This window comes from Triticum urartu, chromosome 7, assembly GCF_003073215.2.
Source record: "Triticum urartu cultivar G1812 chromosome 7, Tu2.1, whole genome shotgun sequence".
NCBI lineage: Eukaryota > Viridiplantae > Streptophyta > Magnoliopsida > Poales > Poaceae > Triticum > Triticum urartu.
This window is the reverse complement of record NC_053028.1, coordinates 79,334,397-79,352,151: the sequence shown is the minus strand read 5'-3', so window position 1 is coordinate 79,352,151 and position 17,755 is coordinate 79,334,397. Positions and strand designations below refer to the sequence as shown.

General features: G+C 47.4%; 1 protein-coding gene across 8 annotated transcripts; it reads right to left on the bottom strand.

Annotated features, from left to right (window-relative positions):
• Positions 1-13,446: 13,446 nt before the first annotated feature.
• LOC125518469 lies at positions 13,447-17,362 on the bottom strand. 8 transcript variants are annotated; one of them, XR_007288014.1, is made up of 4 exons: positions 16,033-17,361; positions 14,486-15,773; positions 14,357-14,420; positions 13,447-13,942 (listed from the first exon to the last, which is right to left on the bottom strand). XR_007288014.1 is itself a non-coding variant. In XM_048683300.1 (2 exons), the coding sequence occupies exon 1, from the start codon at positions 17,279-17,281 to the stop codon at positions 16,052-16,054; it is 1,230 nt and encodes a 409-aa protein (XP_048539257.1). In that variant the 5' UTR covers positions 17,282-17,362; the 3' UTR covers positions 13,447-13,942; positions 16,033-16,051. The 8 variants fall into 8 exon arrangements, 1 of the variants encoding a protein (XP_048539257.1); XR_007288017.1 differs by having other exon boundaries at positions 15,344-15,773; XR_007288018.1 differs by having other exon boundaries at positions 15,366-15,773.
• Between the last annotated feature and the right edge of the window lie 393 nt (positions 17,363-17,755).

Sequence of the window (17,755 nt, the reverse complement as noted above, 5' to 3'; positions counted from 1 at the left end):
AGCTACTCTAGCTAATTGCTCCCACTTTCAATATGTATCTAGATTGAGATTTAGAGTCATCTGGATCAGTGTCAAAATTTGCATCGACGTAACCCTTTACGACGAACCTTTTTGTCACCTCCATAATCGAGAAACATATCCTTATTCCACTAAGGATAATTTTGACCAATGTCCAGTGATCTACTCCTAGATCACTATTGTACTCCCTTGCTAAACACAGTGTAGGGTATACAATAGATCTGGTACACAACATGGCATACTTTATAGAACCTATGGCTGAGGCATAGGGAATGACTTTCATTCTCTCTCTATCTTCTGCCATGGTCGGGTTTTGAGTCTTACTCAGTTTCACACCTTGTAACACAGGCAAGAACTCTTTCTTTGACTGTTCCATTTTGAACTACTTCAAAATCTTGTCAAGGTATGTACTCATTGAAAAACTTATCAAGCGTCTTGATCTATCTCTATAGATCTTGATGCTCAATATGTAAGCAGCTTCACCGAGGTCTTTCTTTGAAAAACTCCTTTCAAACATTCCTTTATGCTTTACAGAATAATTCTACATTATCTCTGATCAACAATATGTCATTCACATATACTTATCAGAAATGTTGTAGTGCTCCCACTCACTTTCTTGTAAATACAGGCTTCACCGCAAGTCTGTATAAAACTATATGCTTTGATCAATTTATCAAAGCGTATATTCCAACTCCGAGATGCTTGCACCATTCGATGGATCGCTGAAGTTGGCATATTTTGTTAGCACCTTTAGGATTGACAAAACCTTCTGGTTGCATCATATACAACTCTTCTTTAATAAATCCATTAAGGAATGCAGTTTTGTTTATCCATTTGCCAGATTTCATAAAATGTGGCAAGTCCTAACATGATTCGGACAGACTTAAGCATAGATACGAGTGAGAAACTCTCATCGTAGTCAACACCTTAAACTTGTCGAAAACCTTTTTGCGACAATTCTAGCTTTGTAGATAGTAACACTACTATCAGCGTCCGTCTTCCTCTTGAAGATACATTTAATCTCAATGGCTCGCCGATCATTGGGCAAGTCAATCAAAGTCCATACTTTGTTCTTATACATGGATCTCATCTCAGATTTCATGGCCTCAAGCCATTTCGTGGAATCTGGGCTCATCATCGCTTCCTCATAGTTCGTAGGTTCGTCATGGTCAAATAACATGACCTCCAGAACATGATTACCGTACCACTCTGGTGCTAATCTCACTCTGGTTTACCTACGAGGTTCGGTAGTAACTTGATCTGGAGTTACATGATCATCATCATTAGCTTGCTCACTAATTGGTGTAGGAGTCACAGAAACAGATTTCTGTGATGAACTACTTTCCAATAAGGGAGCAGGTACAGTTACCTCATCAAGTTCTACTTTCCTCCCACTCACTTCTTTCGAGAGAAACTCCTTCTCTAGAAAGGATCCATTCTCAGCAATGAATATCTTGCCTTCGGATCTGTGATAGAAGGTGTACCCAATATTTTCTTTTGGGTATCCTATGAAGATTTACTTCTCCGATTTGGGTTCGAGCTTATCATGTTGAAACATTTTCACATAAGCATCATAGTCCCAAACTTTAATAAACGACAGCTTAGGTTTCTCGCCAAACCACAGTTTATACGGTGTCGTCTCAACGGATTTAGATGGTGCCCTATTTAACGTGAATGTAGCTGTCTCTAATGCATAACCCCAAAATGATAGCGGTAAATCTGTAAGAGACATCATAGATTGCACCATATCTAATAAAGTATGGTTACGACGTTCAGACACACCCTTACACTGTGGTGTTCCAGGTGGCGTGACTAGTGAAACTATTTCACATTGTTTTAACTGAAGGCCAAACTCGTAACTCAAATATTTTACTTCTGCGATCATATCGTAGGAACTTTTATTTTTGTTACGATGATTCTCCACTTCACTCTGAAATTCTTTGAACTTTTTCAAATGTTTCAGACTTGTGTTTCATCAAGTAGATATACTCATATCTGCTCAAATCATCTGTGAAGATCAGAAAATAATGATACCTGCCGTGAGCCTCAATATTCATCGGACCACATACATCAGTATGTATGATTTCCAACAAATCTTTTGCTTGCTTCATTGTTCCGTAGAACGGAGTCTTAGTCATCTTGCCCATGAGGCATGGTTCGCAAGCATCAAGTGATTCATAATCAAGTGATTCCAAAAGCCCATCAACATGGAGTTTCTTCATGCGCTTTACACCAATATGACCTAAACGGTAGTGCCACAAATAAGTTGCACTATCATTATTAACTTTGAATCTTTTGGCTTTAATATTATGAATATGTGTATCACTACGATCGAGATCCAACAAACCATTTTCATTGGGTGTATGACCATAGAAGGTTTTATTCATGTAAACAGAACACCAATTTATTCTCTTACTTAAATGAATAACCATATTGCAATAAACATGATCAAATCATATTCATGCTCAACGCAAACACCAAATAACACTTATTTAGGTTCAACACTAATCCCGAAAGTATAGGGAGTGTGCGATGATGATCATATCAATCTTGGAACCACTTCCAACACACATCGTCACTTCACCCTTAACTAGTCTCTGTTCATTCTGCAACTGCCGTTTCGAGTTACTACTCTTAGCAACTGAACCAGTATCAAATACCGAGGGGTTGCTATGAACACTAGTAAAATACACATCAATAATATGTACATCAAATATACCTTTGTTCACTTTGCCATCCTTCTTATCCGCCAAATACTTGGGGCAGTTCCGCTTCCAGTGACCAGTCCCTTTGCAGTAGAAGCATTTAGTCTCAGGCTTAGGACCAGACTTGGGCTTCTTCACTTGAGCAGCAACTTGCTTGCCGTTCTTCTTGAAGTTCCCTTTCTTCCCTTTGCCCTTTTTGAAACTACTGGTCTTTGTCAACCATCAACACTTGATATTTTTCTTGATTTCTACATTCGTTGATTTTAGCATTACGAAGAGCTTGGGAATCGTTTCCGTTATCCCTTGCATATCATAATTCATCACGAAGTTCTACTAACTTGGTGATGGTGACTAGAGAATTCTATCAATCACTATCTTATCTGGAAGATTAATTCTCACTTGATTCAAGCGATTGTAGTACCCAGACAATCTGAGCACGTGCTCACTGCTTGAGCTATTCTCCTCCATCTTTTTAGCTATAGAACTTGTTGAAGACTTCATATCTCTCAACTCGGGTATTTGCTTGAAATATTAACTTCAACTCCTGGAACATCTCATATGGTCCATGACATTCAAAACGTCTTTGAAGTCCCGATTTTAAGCTGTAACGCCCCAATACCGGAGCTTCAGATGCCTTCCAGGGTTTCCGGGTTTCGTCGTGTGATTTGTTTGGTCCGCTGCATTTCATCTTTGCATCATGTGCATTGCATCATGTCATCATACAACCCGTTTTAAAACTCACTAAATAAATTGCATGGATCTTCGGTCCATTTAAACCAAGGGAATTCACATGGTGATTCTCTTTATAACATATCTTCCCGATATTAGGGAGCTATATCAAATCTTCCATTTTCGGAATCACCTATAACACACTTGCAATTTATCACATGCCCTCTTCCGCTTCAAGTTTGGTCCCCAAACTTTTCCTGTAATTTCTTTCGTCACTTCCCCGAGCTCCACCTAAATTCTCAACATTTCTGGTGCACTTCAAAACCCTAGCCCTAGTTCAAACCATTTGATTAAACTCAAATGAGTTTGAATTCATATCTTCGGATCTTGCCACTTCTAATTTTCTCGGACCATGCACATTTTTAAGAGTCCGGGAAAATTGTCCTCGTGCCCAGATTCTGCCCCTACCGTCTCTTTCTTTTCCTTCTCTTTCTCTGTTTTTGTTTTAAAAAGGAAAAGAGTGAGAGAGAGAGAGAGAGAGAGGAGGAAAGCCAGCCCAGCTGGGCCTCCTTCCCTCACGCGCCGGCCCAAGGCCAGGCCCAATCAGCAGCCCAGCCGCACCCCACTCCTTTTCTAACCCTAGCCCCGACCGGATCCCTCTGCTCGATCCCTCTCCCTTCCCTCATTCCCTCAGCGCCGCCAGGGGCCTCGGCTCGAGCCCCTTCTCCTCCCTCGACCTTCTCCCTCCAGCGCCGTAGTCTTCCTCTCCCTCTCGTTTTCCCCGCGCCGCCACTCACTCACACGCACGCATCGAACCAGGGAGAGGAGCTCCCTTCGGCTCGCAACCTCCTGGCCAGCCGTGCCCCTCCATGCCGCTGCCTTGCTGCTCCCTCCGGCGAGCGCCGCGCTGTCTCCTTGCCTTGCCTACTCTATCGGCATCAACAACAGCAGCGGTCCGACGCCCAAGCTCCTCCCCCCGCGTCCCCGCAGTGGCGCTGCTTCCTGGAGGCCGCCCCTATCCCTCTTCACCGCCTGCGCCTCCCTCCTCCCGCGTGCCTTCCCCTCTCCTCGAGCACCGGCCGCCACAGCAGCTTCCTCCCATCGCGACCCCGCTGCTGTTTTTCCTTGCCCTGTGTCCACCTCGCGTACTAGCGCCTGACCTCCTCTAACGCACCACCAGGAACCGCCGCGCCGCTCTGGCGATCCAGCCCGCCGGCGACCTCGACCCTTCCAGGGCCTCCCTGGCCTCCCGACCCGCCGCTACAGTGGTCCGGCGCCGCAGCCTCGTCAGCGCCCGTGCCTCCTCCTCCCTCCGTTCGGCCTGCACCACCGGCCTTCAAGCTCGACGTCCGCCTCGGCCATCTTCTCCTGCTGCCTCAGCAACCCCTTCATGGCCAACTCCTACGAGACCTCCACCTCCTTGCTGCCCGGTGGGCCTTGTTTTTCCCCCTCTTGTGGCCGCCAAGAACCAGCAACCAGGGACATCAAGGACGCCTTCGTGGGTTCTTTCGCCAAGTACCGACGCCGCAGATTTTGGGACACGCCAAGTTCCACTTAAAGATGTTCCACTTCATCCGATGTGGATTTCGACAAGTACCACGACGCTCGGATCCCTTGGATACATCAAGTTTGACTACACTGCGAGACGAAGAATGCCAAGTACCTCTCCGAAAACGAACGTGTACCACTACGTCCGGAGGCATCGGATCTGTCAAGTCCGAAGACCTTTAATACCACGACAACCCCGAAGGGTTTTGCATTCGTCAAGTTCACCTTCAAAACGAGTACCTCTACCGTCGCCCCCGTGGACGTCAAGTTCCTTGCCGTGACCCCGAACACCTACGGAGTGTGTACAACTACGAAACGAGAACAACTACTTCCATTACCGCCGTCCCGAGAACGTCTACTTCCTCTACTTTGCACCGAACCCAAACCGTCCTCGTTTGCACGCTTCGAAGGTATAACCGCCGAGACGATGACCCGCGAAACGAATGCATGTTGTGTGATGTATCATGTATGAGATGCACCCTTGTTCTCCTCGAATCCGAAACTGTCGGTGCACATTGCCCCTCTTTCGCCTTGTCACCGACATGTGGGAACCCGGTAGTCGGGAGCACCCCACCATCTTGCTCAACTCGCTCACGTCGCTTTTCCTTTTTCACCAGCATCTCCATGAGCTACCGGAACCGATATGTCGCGTGGCATCATTTTCGGATTCGTTGTCGTGGCACCCCTTTCGTTTCCGCCACGATGACAAACGCTTCATAATGCTCATGTCAACGTTTTCATATATATTGCATAAAAACTTGCTCATGTCATCCGCATCATGATAACAACTTCAAGTTTGGTTAAAATTGTTGTTTGCATTAAATTACTAATGCATATGAGGATTTACCTGGTTTGTTGTTTATTATATCCGGCCCCATTTAAATTGTTTAGATGGTATAATTTTGTTATGTTTCATCTCTTGACATGCTTAACAACATTTAATATTGGTGAGTACATAACCGAGAGAGAACTAAATAATTGATGAGGTGTTTCGTCAATATGCAACGGAGTTGCATGTTGAGCCCCACTTAATTTGTAGGGTTTGTTTGTGCACTTTGCCATGCCATGCCTCTTTAAACCGGACATGCATCATACTTGGTTGTGCATCATACCATGTTTATGTGGTGGTTGTTTACTATGTTGTGTGCTTCTTTCCGGTGTTGCTTCTTCGGGTTGGTTCCGATAACGTCGCGTTTGTGAGGACCCGTTCGACTATGTCCGTTTGTCTTCCTCATGGACTCGCTCTTCTTCCTTGCGGGATCTTAGGCAAGATGACCATACCCTCAAAATCACTTCTATCTTTGCTTGCTAGTTGCTCGCTCTTTTGCTATGCCTATGCTACGATACCTACCACTTGCTTATCATGCCTCCCATATTGTTGAACCAAGCCTCTAACCCACCTTGTCCTAGCAAACCGTTGTTTGGCTATGTTACCACTTTGCTCAGCCCCTCTTATAGCGTTGTTAGTTGCAGGTGAAGATTGAAGTTTGTTCCTTGTTGGAACATGGAGATGTTGTTCCTTGTTGGAACATGTTTACTTGTTGGGATATCACAATATCTCTTATCTAATTAATGCATCTATATACTTGGTAAAGGGTGGAAGGCTCGGCCTTATGCCTAGTGTTTTGTTCCACTCTTGCCACCCTAGTTTCCGTCATATCGGTGTTATGTTCCCGAATTTTGCGTTCCTTACGCGGTTGGGTTATAATGGGAACCCCTTGACAATTCACCTTGAATAAAACTCCTCCAGCAAGGCCCAACCTTGGTTTTACCATTCGCCACCTAGCCTTTTTTCCCTTGGGAGTCGCGCATCCCGAGGGTCATCTTTATTTTAAACCCCCCGGGCCAGTGCTTGTCTAAGTGTTGGTCCAAACTAGAGCCCCTTGCAGCGCCACCTCGGGGAAACTCGAGGGCTGGTTTTAGTTGTACGGATTGCTTATCCGGTGTTGCCCTGAGAACGAGATATGTGCAGCTCCTATCGGGATGTCGGCGCATCGGGTGGTCTTGCTGGACTTGTTTTACCATTGTCGAGGATGTCCTGTAATCGGGATTCTGAGCCTGATCGGGTCTTCCCGCTAGAAGGAATATCCTTCGTTGACCGTGAGAGCTTGTGATGGGCTAAGTTGGGACACCCCTGTAGGGATTTGAACTTTCAAAAGCCGTGCCCGCGGTTATGGGCAGATGGGAATTTGTTAATGTCCGGTTGTAGAAAACCTGAAGTTGATCTTAACTAAAATACACCAACCACGTGTGTAACCGTGATGGTCTCTTCTCGGCGGAGTCCGGGAAGTGAACACGGTGTTGGGGTTATGTTTGACGTAGGTTGTTCTAGGATCACTTCTTGATCATAGATTCTCGACCGTGCTTTGCCTTCTCTTCTCGCTCTCATTTGCGTATGTTCAGCAACCATATATGCTAGTCGCTTGCTGCAGCTCCACATCATACATTTACCTTACCTATAAGCTTAAATAGTCTTGATCGCGAGGGTGTGAGATTGCTGAGTCCCCGTGGCTCACAGATACTTCCAAAACCAGTTTGCAGGTGCCGTTGAACAGTGTAGATGACGCAACCAAGCTCAAGGAGGAGCTCAATGAAGATCTCATTCTTTGTGTTGTTCCGTTTCCAGTTGATCAGTAGTGGAGCCCAATCGGGACGATCGGGGATCTGTGTAGCATTTGGGGTAGTCTTCTTTTATTTTGGGTTCCGTAGTCGGACCTTGATTGTATCTGGTTGATGTAATGCTTTATTCATGTAATTGTGTGAAATGGCGATTGTAAGCCATCTATGTATCTCTTTCCCTTATGTATTACATGGGTTGTGTGAAGATTACCTCACTTGCGACATTGCTTTCAATGCGGTTATGCCTCTAAGTCGTGCTTCGACACGTGGGAGATATAGCCGCATCGAGGGCGTTACATAAGCCGTTAAGCATGGTCCACTAAACTATCAAGTAGTCATCATATTGAGTTAGCCAAACGTTCATAACGTCTGCATCTACTCTTGCAATAGGTTTGTCACCTAGCGGTGCATCAAAGACATAATTCTTCTGTGCAGCAATGAGGATAATCCTCAGATCACGGATCCAATCCGCATCATTGCTACTAACATTTTTCAACTTAATTTTCTCTAGGAACATATCAAAAATAAAACAGGGGAGCTAAACGCGAGCTATTGATCTACAACATAGATATGCTAATACTACCAAGACTAAGTTCATGATAAATTTAAGTTCAATTAATCATATTACTTAAGAACTCCCACTTAGAAAGGCATTCCTCTAATCTTGTAAGTGATCACGTGATCCAAATCAACTAAACCATAACCGATCATCACGTGAAATGGAGTAGTTTTCAATGGTGAACATCACTATGTTGATCATATCTACTATATGATTCAGGCTCGACCTTTCGGTCTCAGTGTTCCGAGGCCATATCTGCATATGCTAGGTTCGTCAAGTTTAACCTAAATATTCTGCGTGTGCAAAACTGGCTTGCACCCATTGTAGATGGACGTAGAGCTTATCACACCCGATCATCACGTGGTGTCTGGGCACAACGAACTTTGGCAATGGTGCATACTCAGGGAGAACACTTATACCTTGAAATTTTAGTAAGGGATCGATCATCTTATAAAGCTACCGTCGAACTAAGCAAAATAAGATGCATAAAAGATAAACATCATATGCAATCATAATATGTGACATGATATGGCCATGATCATCTTGCGCCTTTGATCTCCATCTCCAAAGTACTGTCATGATCTCCATCGTCACCGGCATGACACCATGATCTCCATCATCTTGATCTATATCAATGTGACGCCACATGGCCGTCTCGACAACTATTGCTCTTGCAACTATTGCTATGCATAGCGATAAAGTAAAGCAATTATTTGGTGCTTGCATCTTATGCAATAAAGAGACAACCATAAGGCTTCTGCCAGTTGTCGATAACTTCAACAAAACATGATCATCTTATACAACAACTTATATCTCATCACGTCTTGACCATATCACATCACAACATGCCCTGCAAAAACAAGTTAGACATTCTCTACTTTGTTGTTGCAAGTTTTACGTGGCTGCTACGGGCTAGCAAGAACCATTCTTACCTACGCATCAAAACCACAATGATAGTTTGTCAAGTTGGTGTGTTTTAACCTTCAAGGACCGGGCATAGCCACACTCGGTTCAATTAAAGTTGGAGAAACTGACACCGCAGCCACCTGTGTGCATAAGCACGGCGGTAGAACCAGTCTCGCGTAAGCGTACGCGTAATGTCGGTCAGGCCGCTTCATCTAACAATACCGCCGAACCAAAGTGTGACATGCTGGTAAGTAGTATGACTTATATCGCCCACAACTCACTGTGTTCTACTCGTGCATATTACATCAACGCATAAAACCTGGCTCGGATACCACTATTGGAGGAAGATAGTAATTTCAAAAATTTCTACGCACATGCAAGATCATGGTGATGCCATAGCAACGAGAGGGGAAGAGTGTTGTCCACGTACCCTCGTAGACCGAAAGCGGAAGCGTTAGCTACAACGCGGTTGATGATCTAGTCGTACGTCTTCACGATCCGCCGATTAAGTACTGAACGCACGACACCTCCGAGTTCTGCACATGTTCAACTCGATGACGTCCCTCGAACTCCGATCCAGCCGAGTGTTGAGGGAGAGTTTCGTCAGCACGACGGCGTGGTGACGATGATGATGTTCTACCGACGCAGGGCTTCACCTAAGCACCGCTACGATATGATCGAGGTAGATTATGATGGAGGGGGGCACCGCACACAGCTAAGAGATCAAGAGATCAATTGTCGTCTCTTTGGGGTGCCCCTGCCCGCGTATATAAAGGAGTGGAGGAGGGGGAGGGCCGACCCTTTCTATGGCGCGCCCTAGGGGAGTCCTACTCCCACCGGGAGTAGGATTCCCCTTTCCTAGTAGAACTAGGAGCCCTTCCAAGTAGTAGGAGTAGGAGGGAAGGAAAGGGAAGGGAAAAGGAGAAGGAAGGAAGGGGGTGCCCCCCTCCCTAGTCCAATTCGAACCAGCCCATGGGGAGGGGTGCGACCACCCTCTGAGGCCTTTCTCTCCTTTCCCGTATGGCCATTAAGGCCCAATACGAATTCCCGTAACTCCCCGGTACTCTCAAAAATACCCGAATCACTCGAAATCTTTCCGATGTCCGAATATAGTCGTCCAATATATCGATCTTTACATCTTGACCATTTCGAGACTCCTCGTCATGTCCCCGATCTCATCCGGGACTCCGAACTCCTTCGGTACATCAAAACACATAAACTCATAATATAACCGTCATTGAACTTTAAGCGTGCGGACCCTACGGGTTTGAGAACTATGTAGACATGACCGAGACACGTCTCCAGTCAATAACCAATAGCGGAACCTGGATGCTCATATTGGCTCCTACATATTCTACGAAGATCTTTATCGGTCAAACCGTATAACAACATACGTTGTTCCCTTTGTCATCGGTATGTTACTTGCCCGAGATTCGATCGTCGGTATCTCAATACCTAGTTCAATCTCGTTACTGGCAAGTCTCTTTACTCGTTCCGTAATACATCATCCCGCAACTAACTCATTAGTTGTAATGCTTGCAAGGCTTATAGTGATGTGCATTACTGAGTGGGCCCAGAGATACCTCTCCGACAATCGGAGTGACAAATCCTAATCTCGAAATACGCCAACCCAACAAGTACCTTTGGAGACACCTGTAGAGCACCTTTATAATCACCCAGTTACTTGTGACATTTGGTGGCACACAAAGTGTTCCTCCGGTAAACGGGAGTTGCATAATCTCATAGTCATAGGAACATGTATAAGTCATGAAGAAAGCAGTAGCAACAAACTAAACGATCGTGTGCTAAGCTAACGGAATGGGTCAAGTCAATCACATCATTCTCCTAATGATGTGATCCCGTTAATCAAATGACAACTCATGTCTATGGTTAGGAAACATAACCATCTTTGATCAACGAGCTAGTCAAGTAGAGGCATACTAGTGACACTCTATTTGTCTATGTGTTCACACATGTATTATGTTTCCGGTTAATACAATTCTAGCATGAATAATAAACATTTATCATGATATAATGAAATAAATAATAACTTTATTATTGCCTCTAGGGCATATTTCCTTCAATAAACCCTAACAAAACTTAAAAAACATAAAAAAACTATAGACAAGGTAGACCCACGGTGACGCCGGCAGGAGGCATGAGAAACCACGGCGTGGCTGGGTGCACAGGTGTACCACCCAACCTAAATTCTCCGTCACGCAGAACTCGCTGCCCGGTCGGTCGATAACCTCACTATGGCTACCTACAACAAGTTCTGCAAGGACCATTCAGGTTGCTCCTGGTCATTAGGGCATGTTTGGTTCCAATAAGTCATCTGACTTATAAGTCAGGTGACTTAAAACCAGTGACTTATAAGTCACGTCTGTTTGGTTGTCATCTAACTTATAAATCACCTGACCACACCTTCCCACTTTGTTTTTTAATGTAAAGATGGTGAGACCCATGCAAAACGGGATGACTTATAAGTTTTAAGTTGGGGTGGAGCAACTTATGATTTATAAGTTGGGTCTGTTTGACAAAATAAGTCACTTTTTTCACTTTTCGACTTATAAGTTGATGACTTATTTGGAATCAAACAGGCCCAAATCAGGAAATAGGTCCCCATCCCAACTCCCAGGTATTCCCGTACCGCAAGGAAATCAGGTGCACCGTCTTATTCAAAAAATAAAAAATGCCAGGTGCACCGTCAGGCGCTGGATTCTCGTACTGTTCATGGTGTGTGTTCTCCTTTTTTTTGAATGTTGGCAGGAGAACTGCCAAATTCATTGATCAGAAGGTGTTACAAGAGTCCTCTGAGAAGGAAAGCACCGCAAAAAGAAAAGAAAGAAAAGGACCCGTCAGCAGCACCACAAACCCAAGCTCTACCATGAAACGCGAACGCCATCAGAACCCCTCGGCGGGATCACCAAGGTGACGCCTCCAAGGAGGAAAACGAAGCTGAGGACTCCATCGTCACCCGATCTGGCACTGCCCGATCTTAGGTTTTCACCCGGAGATCTCACGCTATTGGGAAGAAAGGGAACGGCTCCACAGCGATACCTCCAAGGAGGAAGACGACATCCGTAGACGTCGTTACTGCCGGCAACGACAGAGTCGATGCATGATTTTCATCCGGAGCCGAGTCTTCCACCAACAATCCAAGGATCCGAGGCCACCAGCGCCATAGTGCAACATGAGCCCAAAGCAAACACTACTAGAGACGAATTGGTCAATCAGCACGCAGGAACTCGGCGAGCACACGCCAACCCGACCGGTCCGCACGGCCGCTCGCAGGCCTTGGGCGATCCAAGCCAGATCTGGCCATCCTCTACCTCCGTGCGCAGACCTAGGCGATCCTCCGCACCGCAGCGCACATGAAAGGTCGAGGGAGAAACCAAACATAGCCGATCCGCACCACCGCACGCAGGACTTGGCAGGATCCAGGCCAGACTGTGTGGCTCGCACCGCCGCACGCAAGAACAGGACTATCCATGCTAGATCTGGCCTGCCCGAACCTTTTGTAGCACAAGACAAACTGAACGGCGCCACAGCTCCAGGAGTCGGGCGTGGACGCGCTTGAAGGAGAGACAACCACCAGTCATCCCTGACACCACCGTTGCAGCCACCACACGTTGCCGAACTAGGCGCGAAACGCAGCCACTCTCCAACGACGCCTGGTGCCTCCTCGAGCCAGCCCTCAAGCCACAGGTTGCCAGAGGCCAGATCTGGCCAAAGCCGACCGCAACGCCCCCGCACCCCCACGGCGCCCGAGCGGGCAGTACTGGCCTGCCGCTTGCCGCGCCCGCCTGGCGCCCCGGCGCCCGCTTGCCGCGCCCGCCGCCGCCTGCACTCCACGCCCGCCGCGCCTGGCGTCCCGACGCTCGCTCGCTGCGCGCGCCGACCACGCCTGCTCCTCGCGTGCGCCGCGCCCCCGCGCCTCTCCTTGGCCAAGCGGCCCCGCACCGCCAGCCCGGCGGCAGCAAGGGGAGGTGGGCGGATCTGGATGAGGCTGGTGCAGCGGCTAGGTTTGCCCGCGGGGTGGGGCGACACGAGCGACTACTTATTGTGTCGTGTGTGTTCTCCTACATCTGGAAAAATGGACTAATCATTTCCATTGCCCAGGACGCCGCATTCTCTTGGCGCTGGTACTAGCAACCATCGTCCCACTGGCGATTGGCCGGTATCGCTGCGTGACGCCTTCCAGTTCCAGGCTTTGCTTGCACCGTGGCCCTAATGGGTAAGACCCCCTGGAAGGCTGGAACTACAGTCAATCAACCCCTGGAAGATCATGATTTTCCTTCTTTTTTTTCCACTGCTGCTTCAGGCTGCCCAAACCTGCTCGGTTCTCATGAGCACAGCCACTGGTCACTAGGCCCTACAAAGAGGTGCGCACTTGAGTCAAGCAACTGCATGCACCTCCTGGAAAAGAAAAGCAACTGCATATACGCACATCTTTCCTCAGAAACTTACAGCACGTGTATAATGCAGAAAGAACAGAGACAACATAGAGCATGTCTGTAAACAGCAGGCAGGCAGGCAGGCAGCTTGTCTTTGACCCACGGCATTAACAGTTTCAGGTTAATCTTCAAGGCACACATTCATGACAGTCTATCCACATTTTAGCAATGTTTCATCAGACCATGCCACATTGCCACCCACCCTTTGCAGGACATGCCATTGCAAGCCTTCAGACACTCTTCAAGTATCATCTTTGCAACTGAGCGCCTGTCCGCTCATCTTGGTTCCTTCGGACTGCCTCAAGGGTGCACTTCTGTCCTGGTTAAGACTTTATCCAACTATGAGGTTCTCTCTTTCGCTTCCAGCTACTGCCCTAGGGGCATGTTTGTTATCCAAAGTGCATCTTGAATGTCAGGCGAGAGCTGTTCTGCTGATTTGAATTCAGTGGTCTTTTGGGATCCTGAAAAGCAAAATAAGTGAGTGAGAGTTCTTAACGGGATCTAATGGCCTAAATTTTTTTTTTCTGTACAACCACCGGTACCACTATAAGACACACATGACAGAATGTCACTGGGCCTGGTTTGTTGCTGGACTACTTATATTAGCAAGAAGATATTGGTAGGGAGAAAAATACTGGTTAAACGCACCTGTAAATGAGGGCTATTTGGTTTCAAATTTATATTCAATCCAAGCAAAACAATCCTCATACATATAGGACAAGACTTGAGCAGATATGAAAGTACAATTGTTTTTCATGTTTCCGGGTTTGACAGAGTTACAGTTCTACAATAGGTGTTTTGGCACTGCCTTACTGTTTCCCATTTCTCAAATAGCAGTTGAAACTTCATGAAAATAAACGATTAGAGGAACCTACTGTTTCTCAAATGGAATTTGTAACTTCTTGAACCAAAGGCCCCTGATCCAAGGGTTCCAGTATGCTGCAAAATTTGTACCTCAAGTTAGCCATTTTCCCCAAAACACAAACAGGACACATATTGCCAACCTGCTTTCCAGTACAGCACTTATCCAATCGAGGATAAGTATGTGTGCCCAAAAATCAGCAAGGATGCCCATGTTGTGACAATTCCACCCAGAAGGTAATGGGCTGCCCCTACAGTTCATCCTTGTATAATGCTCAAGGCTCTAGCTGAATAGCAGGAGCAAATTTTAATGTGTTATGAGCCCAAACAATCTAACCGTTATGAGCCCAAACATAGATTCCATAGGTTCTTGCCAATAATAACGGCTGCTAAATAAAAACATTAAACTGAAGGACCAGACAAAACGAGCACCTGAGAGGAAAAGAAAAAGACCGCATGCAGATAATGAAGAGCTATAAGACTGAATGACTTATGATGCCTACAAGAAATCTTGAAGCCACCATTAATCGTAATGAAACTTTGTGCAAAGTTTCCCCCAGTAATGAGTTACCAACCCTTGTTGACTTATAGTGCCCCAAACATCCCACTACATTTTCCCCTGTTCATTTTTCTCAAGAGGTGGCCTTATGGGAAATTCTTTATAGGCAGGACAGGAACATTAAAACAGGAGTTCAGTGCCCCAATCTGGGTTAGTATTAATAATTCAAGATGCTGCTTATCCTACAGAGATTTGGTAAAATAGTTAAAGAAATCAAGGATACCAACTACAGAAAACTAACAAAAGGCCTAGCAGATGATATTGGTTCGAAACAACTGCATAGGGAAACTTAGAGGCTGAACAATGGTGATGATATAAAATGTGGTGAACATGCAATGTTGCTTATGGAGGTGACATTATGGAACTGACAAAAAAGGACAGCTGAAGCTATGATGTTCATGTCAACAGATTAGCGAGGGGTTAAGTTACAGGTACGGCTTACTTGCCAGAGAAATGGATACCACCTGAAGAAGGTTGGGTGATGATGTTCTCTTTATTAACGTGGATGAATGATCATCCAAGACCAAACAGAAGTGGCTCTGAAGTGAAGAAACAAGAGATACTGAAATTACTGGTTACTTGTGTGCAGAGCGGCACTGAGGAAAGCAATCAAGCTTTGGATCCTGAAGTAGTGCACGTAGAGATGACAAGAATTCAAGAACACAAGCCAGTGGTATTGTCTTGTTGATCAGTTGATCATTGCAGTATGGAGACTTCCCTCGTAGCGCCTCACAAAACCTGCCGCCTAGCAAGTCTGAGAATTGCCATATTGCCAAGTTCGTGAAATTGAGCAGTGTGACTGAATCGATGATAATGACTTAACTACTTGGCCATATGTTGGTCCTAACATTCAGAAGAATATTGGTATGAACCTGTGTAATCACTGCATATATTAATAAGAAAACTCTATTGACAATGGTCTAAAAAAACAAGAAATATTTGTTCAACTCAATTATCATACATATCTGCAAAGATTGTGGCACACAGTACAATCATAGCCAAAGGCTGAAGCAAAATGCACGCAACCCACAGTATCTTGTTACTAACCCTACAGTAGTTTTCTAGAGGATTGACTGATCATTGTATATGCATCGAAAGCAAAAGAAATACGCACACATATCCAATTGTTACCTGCCAATCCGTGTAAATCTCACAGATAACCATCCTCATCCTCGTCGTCGCTACTCCAAAGCATGTCATCCTCCTCATGTCGAAGCCCCAATATACCATCAACAATGTCCTCTTCGGCAAATGCAGACATTGTTGTAGAACCAAACACTTTAGTCCTGCTTGTAACAATATCATCAACAACATCATCCAATTCATTCGTATCCCAATCCACTATGAACTCGTCATCATCTTGCTCATCGTCCTCTTCATATCTAAACTCTGGAACCTTCCCACTCCGCATCATCTCCTCATCAACCTCCCCGTTTTGCACGCTGTCCCAAGGCAGCCAAATATCAGCAACCTTTCCGAGCGCGCGACACCCATCCCCAACCACAACCATCCTCAGGGCGGCAGCGCGTGCGTTACGCACCGTGTCGGTGAAGTCGGAGTCATCGGAGACGAGCACGACCCAGTCGACGCCGCAGGCGATGGCGTGCTTCACCTGGCGTTTGAGCGCCTGGTCGGCAGCCTGCGGCTTGTCCGGGACAGTGCGGACATGGACGCCGGCGCGGCGGAGCTCGGAATCGAGCCCGTAGCCGACCTTGGGGGTGAGGAGCTCCCGCGCGGCGTCCTGGTACTTGGTGTTGTTGGAGATGTAGCGCTCGCGGAACTTCTGGCGCTTCTTGCCCTTGAGGGAGCGGAGGCGGCCGAGCTTCTTGTTGCGCTCGCGCTCGTGGAGCTGGCGGAAGTGGCGGGCGAGGTCGGGGCGGGTGGGGAAGCGGCGGCCGCAGACGGCGCAGGAGTAGGGGACGGGCGGGGCGGCGGCGCCCGTGCGCTCGGCGCGGTCGAGGGCGCGGCGCTCGCGGCGGTCGGCGGAGACCCAGGCGGGGAGGTGGGTGAAGGCGTGGCGGTTGGCGAAGGCGGAGACGGAGTCGACGCGGCCGAGGAGGGACGCCGCCTCGCGGAGGGAGGTGGCCGCCTCGAAGGGCGGCCCGCGCGGGGGCTTGTTGTCGAGGTCCCACAGCACCACCACCGTCGGGCTCCGCGCCGTCCACACGCCGTCCCCGCCGCGGAACATCTCGACGTCCGCCGCAGTGGGCGCCGCCGAGTACGGGTTCTCGGCCGCTGCCGCTGCCGCCGCCACCGTCGCCGCTCGGAATGGGGGATCGGCGCGGAGGGATAGGCGGTGGGGGGCACGCTGGTGGAAGGGGGAGGGGTGGAGGACAGGCGGGTTGGGAGGTGGGTGGAGGAAGGAGAGTGGCGGCGGCATGGCCGGCGAGCGTGGGCAGGGCGCGCAAGGCTAGAGGTGGATAGGAGGAGACTGAAGGCGGAGGAAGAAATGAATAAAATCCGGAGAGCGCAGCGTCCAAAAAAAAAGTCCCATCAACGAAAGTGTCTTTCTCAAATGCTCATGATGAAAACAGTAAAAATAAAAAAAAAACTTCAAAAAATTTGAATTTTTTTTGGCAAACTTTAAAGAATGTTTGGAGTGCTTGTGAAATTTCGTCAAGAAATCATAGTCTTTTTTCTTTTCTCGTCCCATCATAGTGTCGTTCGCTTGCATCGGGCAAGACCGAGGCCTCCTCCTCCCCCCTATTTCGCCAGCATGCCTCGCCGTTGGTCGTCTTTTTTGAGCTGCCCCCCTCCGCGTCGTGCAGCACGCGTTCGTCCCTCTCGCCGTCGACAGTAGCCTCCCGCGCACCGTGTCGGAGTAAATGCCCACGGATAGCCTAGCCGGCTCCCC